Source organism: Pistacia vera, unplaced genomic scaffold, assembly GCF_008641045.1.
Source record: "Pistacia vera cultivar Batoury unplaced genomic scaffold, PisVer_v2 Contig287, whole genome shotgun sequence".
NCBI classification, from domain to species: domain Eukaryota; kingdom Viridiplantae; phylum Streptophyta; class Magnoliopsida; order Sapindales; family Anacardiaceae; genus Pistacia; species Pistacia vera.
Window position 1 is genome coordinate 457691 of NW_022196098.1, and position 7374 is coordinate 465064.

A 7374-nucleotide genomic window follows, 5' to 3' on the forward strand; every position below is an offset into this window, starting at 1 on the left:
TAATAATAAATTAACTCAACTCCCCAATACTATTTCAAAAATCTTATCTAAAATAACAAAACAAACTCTCTAAATATTTTGAGTTGAATAGAATAGTATTGCATTTTGAAGAGACTTTTGAATATTGAAACAAATGTGTATTTGGATAGAATTGAATAGGATAGTAGAATAAGATAGGGTAAAACTAGCGAAACAAAGGGGCCTTAGTTTTGTTTCTAAATAATGTTACGGATATCGAATTTTTGTACCAAATGACGTGGCATCTAGTGAGACGTGGCCATGTTAGAGACAAAACACGTCATCCGTAAATGAACGACTGTCCAACAATTATGGACGCTCGTCCATATTTGATGGACGGCCACAAAAAAATCAATGGACTCCTGTCCATATTATACGGGCGGGTGTCCATTTACTATGGACGGGAGCCCATATAAGATGGACGCCTGTCCAGGAAATTTAAAAAACAAAACAATGGACGCCCATCCATCTTATATGGATGGCTATTTATATACATTGGGTAATTGATAGACGAGCGTCCATCTTATATGGAAGGCCGTCCATATACAGTAAATGAAATTTCTATTACCCAATGTATGCGCGATACCGATTAATAATTCCATTTTATTTGTCCTCTTGCTCAATTCAATAAAATTTCTATTTTTATATTACACTATTACCATAGCTCAATGTTGATCTTGAAATACTCTTTATTGACTAGAGACCATATGAGAGACCAATAAAAACCTGTTATTATTATTATTGAAAATGGATGCCCCTTGGTATCTGTACGAGGCAAATAAAAATTTTATTTGTCAATGGACGATCGTCCATATTCAATGGACAACCGCTCATTTTAAATGGACACCAGTCTATATCATATAGACGAGCGTCCATTATTATACTTTTATAAATTTATGGTCGAGCGTCCATTTGAGATAGACGTCCGTCCATATAATATGAACGAGAGTCTATTGTTATTTTCATTTGAGATTGATGAACGGAAGTCCATTTGAAATGAACGGAAGTCCATTTGAAATGAACGGCTGTCCAACAATCATGGACGCTCTTTCATATTTGATGGATGACCGTTCATTTATGAAAGACGTGTGTTGTCTCTGATATGACCGTGTCTGACTAGATACCATGTATGTCGGTATAAAAATTCGATATAAATTATCAGTATTCGTAGTATTATTCTTTCTAAATAATTAAGTATTTAGAATTAAAAAACAAAAAGGACAAAAAGAAATTTTTTTTTGGGCCTTTCGAGTTTTGATTTTACGGAAGTTTTAAAACAGCCCACCACTGATTTAACAAAACCAACCCAATGTAGCCTCCGATCAATCGATCATCACTTCTCAGAATCAATGGTCAAGATGACACCATATTTCAAAACCCTATTTCTTCTCATCCTCCTCACCGCCACCGCACCACATCCCATCCACTCCGTCTCCATCTCCCAATACCGTTCCCTCCTCTCCCTCTCCCGCTCGCTCCTCACGCGCGTCGCCAACCTACGGGCCGAACGTGGCGACATATCTGGCGCGAACCGGGCCAAACTCATGGCTCAAAAGCTGGAGCCAGGGCTCGGGTTAGGCTTCCTGGGGTTCGCCTGGTCAGTGGGATGGGACTACGCGAAAAATTACGCGTGGAGGGAGTTGGATTACCGGGAGCTATACGGTGCCGCTTCAGATTTGAACGATCTGAGGAGCTTTTTAACTGAGTTGATGAGATTTGACTCGGACCTTGACAAGGCCACTTGGATTCGCCGAAATTACGGGGATGTCCTGGAGGTTTCGAAACGGTTGTTTGTTAGACTGCTGGGCGTGTTTCGTCAATCGGTAAGTTCCCTTTCACTTTTCTTTTGTTTTAAATATGAATTTTTATTTATTTTTATAATAATTAGAATAGTGTAAAGAAAGGTGGGTTTGTTTGTTAAATGCAGGGTGCATTAAGAGAAGTGGTGGAAACAGTGCAGAAGGAAGTGGTGGAGGGAGGTTTATTAAGGGACTGTTTGGTGGTAAGCAGTAATGACTTGAAGGGCTTACTTGTAATTTTTGAAAGTTTGGTTTCCCAGTATTTTTCTACTCATCATGATCATGAGTATGACCTGTAAGGCTGTAACTATATGATTAACATACAACACAACTGATTTTGTTATTTATCTGTTGATTTTGTTACAGAATTAATCTCTCTATATATATTTATTTATTTATTGAGGGGAGGGATTGATCTTCCCAACTTATACGTATGTCAATTAATCTTTCTTTGGAGTTAGCGGTTTAATAAACCTTCATTGATTACCTTTTATTAATAGTTACTTATATATGTTATTGAACGGTGAATTGCTAATTTAAATATTTGATTGTCAATTAAGTATCCACTTACATTTAACAATTTACCCATGTTGGAAAATAGTTCAAATGAAAAACCAAGAATAAAGTCCATCTAGGTATTTTCTTTAAATCAACTGTTGTTTATAATCATTTTATTATAAGGAATGTTACTACAATGAGTAATGTTATATTCACGATCTTTTCTCATAAACTTTTTTTTTACAGTCTTGACGTGACAATTCGTAATGAGTCTTATTTAATGAATTGCAGTTGATCAATTACGAACTGTCATATCGAGATTGTAAAAGAAAGTTTATAAGAAGGGATTTTGGGTATAACATTACTCTATACAATATACCTAACCAAACAAAGCATATCCGAAAATAACTTACTAAAGATTTGGTTGGGTACCCGGAGTTATATGAGACCTTCTACCGCTGAAACTGAGGCCTTGCCCATGAGATTTGATGATACAATCCTCATGATAAATAATAACACGTGGTGGGTGATGATATATGAACATATATGGGCAAACCACCTGTTCCCACCCAAACTAAGCCCTGAGAACAAATTTCCACCCAAAAAAATTTAAAACAACAATTACCCACCAACTGTTACGATCGGTTAGACAGTTTCTTACCCACTGTTAAAATCTATTAGTGAAATTTGTTAATTAACATTGATAGTCACTGTAAAACAAAAATATCATTTATGCTTTCAATCTAGATCCAAGATCTCATTTGGTTGAAATCGCAGTTGGTCTAGTGTGATTTGGTCGAAATTGCATCCCAATTGGGTGCAATTCTGTCGGAATCACATTGGACCTCCCAGTTCTGAACCTCCCACTAAAACCACCACATACTGCCATCATCAACGCCACAAATTTCAAACACTTTCAACCCAAATCAATAATCAATTAAACAATTTAATCACACAACAAAAAATACAAATCATCAAAGAATAAAAAACTGAGAATGAAAAAAATTTCAAATTCTCGATGCGATTCCGATGTCGGAATTGCACTTGGCCAGATGCGATTTCGGCAATGAGAAGCACATACAGAATGGGCAAGGAGAAAAATCAGTGTGGAGGAGAAGCAATTGAGCTCATTCCTTTCGCTTCCTAGGTCCAAAGCAATGCAATCGGAATCATATTCGCCTAGAATCGCATCGACCAAATGCGATTCGACCGGAATTCGGCCAAATTGATGAGGAAGAAGATGAAGATGAGAGGAAGAGGGAGAGATGAAGAAGATGGAGATGGGATGAGGAGGGGGAGATGAAGAAGAACAAGAAGATGGGAGGAGGAGGACTGGCCAAATCACATTCGATTGGGTGCGATTCGGTTGGAATCGCATCGATCGGGTATGATTTGGTCGGATGAGGAAGAGATGATGAAGAAGATTGAGGAGTAGTTTACGGTTTTTTTGTTTATATATAAGCGATAAAATGACATAATTACCTTTTGATTATTTTTGAATTTATTATCTTTTTCTTCTTGCGTTTAAGTTAACGAGTATATATTAAAAGTTGGTGGGTAAGTGTTGTTTCAAACTTTTTGGGTAGTAAATTATCTTGTTTCGGGTGGAAAGATGTCGTTCGACCGACATATATCCATGAGTTGATGTTGAGCTAAGGGCCAGCTACCTTAATTCAATTGCCTGTCACACTCACACCTATCAAATCTGCATTCCGTATTTACTCAATAAACATGCTTCTACTTAATGCTTTGCATTTCATCTTAATCTTATCCTCCCCCCGGTTGTAACAAATTTCATTTAACAATTTCCTTTTTTAGATTATATTGGATTATTCACGAAAAATCAATCTTATTGGATGACATAAGTGAGTACATCATTTAAATAGCCCAAATTACATGGCTGCATTCTTTTATCACCTACGCAAGGGTCAACTACAAGTTGGCAAAATGACTTCCAAACACATGCAGAGAGCAAAAATGTAATTTTTCTCCCAATTTATGTTGGGAAGATGAGAGGATATAAACTTGAACCTTAATTAAATGCATAAAGGTCGTCAATATATGCACACTCCATGTTAGCCTGGACTGTTGACTTCGAAACCAAACATTAAATTTCGCTACCAGCTCCCATTTAATGCTTGATAGAGATCACTGTGTGCCTACAGTTCTTTGCACAAATGCATTCACCGTCTAATCAATGAAAATTTCAGTTCCTCGACAGCGGGTCCATTGGTCCATGCTACATATTTCAACAAGTCTCTCTCAGTAGCTTTCTCTTTCAGGAGAGACAATGCTTCTTCATGATTTGCTGTAATGCATGCAATGCAAATTGCAAAATTTAGTATAGGCTCGTGGCATAAAGTTTGATATTTGCTGTAATGCATCAAAATTAAGTAAACGAAAATTGAATAAGAACTGGTGTGTTAGGACCACGAGTGTTATTGATGTTTATTTACTTGAGCAAATATATTTCTTTATAGACAAGAAAGAATTGCTCATTTCGAGATATATGTCAGAATGTTTGTGAGATGAACACATTAATGTTCAGAGTTGTAAATGAAAAAGCTATGTACCGACAAGGGTCTGACATTGAACAATTCAATTTGCCTGTATTGGGATCCATTCCACAATAAACTCAGACTAGATGATTGAATGCAGCTTAGCTTGATCTACTTTCAATTTTCACATTATCTCCGCGTGTAATTAATGTAGCTAGCTAACCTCTCAACTGTAAAAGTTATTATAACAATTGGTATTCATACTAGTGTTGACATCTTCTTTTGTTTCTCCTCTATATAAACAATGTAGGCAGCATTTGTATTAGTCACGCAGCCCACCGTTCCTCTTAAGCTCACTTCCACAATATCCCTTCCTCTTTTGATAATCCTTTTTTAGGGTTTTTAATTTGATGGCGAGGGAAATAGGAAAATGTTGGGTGGTGGTACTGGTATTGGTTTTGAGTTTGCTTTATGGGGCTAAAGCAGCACCACAGGTTCCTTGTTACTTTATTTTTGGCGACTCATTGGTGGATAATGGGAACAATAATCAACTAACTTCATTGGCTAGAGCTAATTATTTGCCTTATGGGATTGACTTCGCTGGTGGACCGACTGGAAGATTTAGCAATGGAAGAACTACTGTTGATGTCATTGGTAATTAAGCTTCGATATTTTAAATGGATGTCACATCAAAATTAATTATCACTAATCCTTATTTGGTTTCCTAATATGCAGCTCAACTTTTGGGGTTTGATTCTTACATTCCTCCATTCTCAACTGCAACGGGTCAAGACATACTCAAAGGAGTGAACTATGCCTCAGCAGCTGCAGGAATAAGAGAAGAAACCGGTCGACAACTGGTGATGATAAATTATATACGAACTTTGCTTTTGTCAATTGATAACATTCGTGCAATAGTTTCTTAGATTTGGATATTGTATTTCTTCCAGGGCGATCGCATTAGTTTCAGTGGACAAGTAAGGAATTACAGAAACACAGTCCAGCAAGTAGTGAACTTACTCGGAGATGAAAATAAAGCGGCCGATTATCTAAGTCGTTGCATTTACTCAATTGGGTTGGGAAGCAATGACTATCTCAATAACTATTTTCAACCTCTGTATTATTCAACCGGTCAACAGTACACACCAGAACAATATGCGGATGTTCTTATTCAACAGTACACTCAGCAACTTAGTGTCAGTACTATATATTTAATTTCCATATGTTCTTATATGTACATTATTTCTTGGATTTTGTTTTCTAACATCAACATTTGAATGTTGCAGGCCTTATACGACTATGGGGCAAGGAAGTTTGTGTTGATTGGAGTCGGGGCAGTTGGCTGCAGCCCCAGTGAGTTGGCTCAAAACAGTCAAGATGGTAGAACTTGTGTGGAGAGAATCAACTCTGCAAACCAAATTTTCAATAACAAGCTCAGATCTCTTGTTGATCAATTCAACAATCAACGATCTGATGCCAAGTTTATCTACATCAATGCGTATGGGATCTTTCAGGATATGATAAATAGGCCTGCTGCCTTTGGTAAGTGTTTTTGAATAAGCTCCATTTCATTAATGGTGCAATTATAATAAACTAACATGTTTATGTAATTGAAATTTGTTGATTACAGGTTTCAGGGTTACAAATACGGGGTGTTGTGGCGTTGGGAGAAACAATGGACAAATTACATGTCTACCGGCACAAACTCCATGCCCGAACAGGAGAGAATATGTGTTTTGGGATGCATTCCATCCAACTGATGCTGCAAATGAGATCATTGCAAGGAGATCATACAGTGCTCAGTCTGCATCGGATGCTTACCCAATGGATATCCGCCGCTTAGCTCAGCTCTGAAGATGGAGATTCGGAGTTGAAGTGGGCTCATTAAGATAAATTTTTTATATACCCTTTGTATTATTTTTCAGTGTATCATTGTTGTTGTCATAATTATGGTTGCCTATAAGGAATTGCGCAATTAATTGTGTAATCACAAAAAAACAGTTAAAATTCATGTTTTGGGGTTTATTTTGCAATATTATGTGTATTTGTTTTAAGATAAGAAATGAGAATTGTAAGAGATTTTGGCTTTTACCGTATCTTCCATTTTAGTGGCTACTTTGGAATTTGGAAATTGTGAAATGTTTAAGAGTGACCATCATTAAATTATTTTAATTAAGTTAAAAAGCCATTCCTGAACAAGAATAATTCACAAACATGAGGAATATTAACCACGGGATGGTTGAGGGTAAAGAAGGATCTAACATAATCTTTTAAATTAGAGTTCCTTTAATGTGAAAAAGAAAGAGGATGATTTAACACGATCTCTGGAGTTCGAGTCTCCACTATTCCTAATAAGGGTGATCACTATAACTTTTATCTAATCAGTAGTTTTACGATCTTAGTACGGATGATCACTAAAACTCTTATCTGATCGATAGTTTGAGGATCTTTGAGGATTAGTTGAGTAACATTAATACTTCTCTTTCTTTGTCTCCAAACTAAACATATTTGTTTATATCTCGTGGGTCATAATCATTAATATTTATTTCTTATAGCACAGT

The 7374-nt window shown here is 36.5% G+C and overlaps 2 protein-coding genes across 2 annotated transcripts; both read left to right on the forward strand.

Moving 5' to 3' along the window:
- Positions 1 to 1296: 1296 nt before the first annotated feature.
- Positions 1297 to 2143, forward strand: LOC116134393. The gene is made up of 2 exons (XM_031420072.1): positions 1297 to 1841; positions 1946 to 2143. The coding sequence occupies exons 1-2, from the start codon at positions 1368 to 1370 to the stop codon at positions 2114 to 2116; spliced, it is 645 nt and encodes a 214-aa protein (XP_031275932.1). The 5' UTR covers positions 1297 to 1367; the 3' UTR covers positions 2117 to 2143.
- Positions 2144 to 5127: 2984 nt separating this feature from the next.
- LOC116134392 (GDSL esterase/lipase At1g29670-like) lies at positions 5128 to 6885 on the forward strand. Its single transcript, XM_031420071.1, has 5 exons — positions 5128 to 5467; positions 5549 to 5673; positions 5764 to 6009; positions 6100 to 6355; positions 6444 to 6885. The coding sequence occupies exons 1-5, from the start codon at positions 5224 to 5226 to the stop codon at positions 6665 to 6667; spliced, it is 1095 nt and encodes a 364-aa protein (XP_031275931.1). The 5' UTR covers positions 5128 to 5223; the 3' UTR covers positions 6668 to 6885.
- Positions 6886 to 7374: the final 489 nt, after the last annotated feature.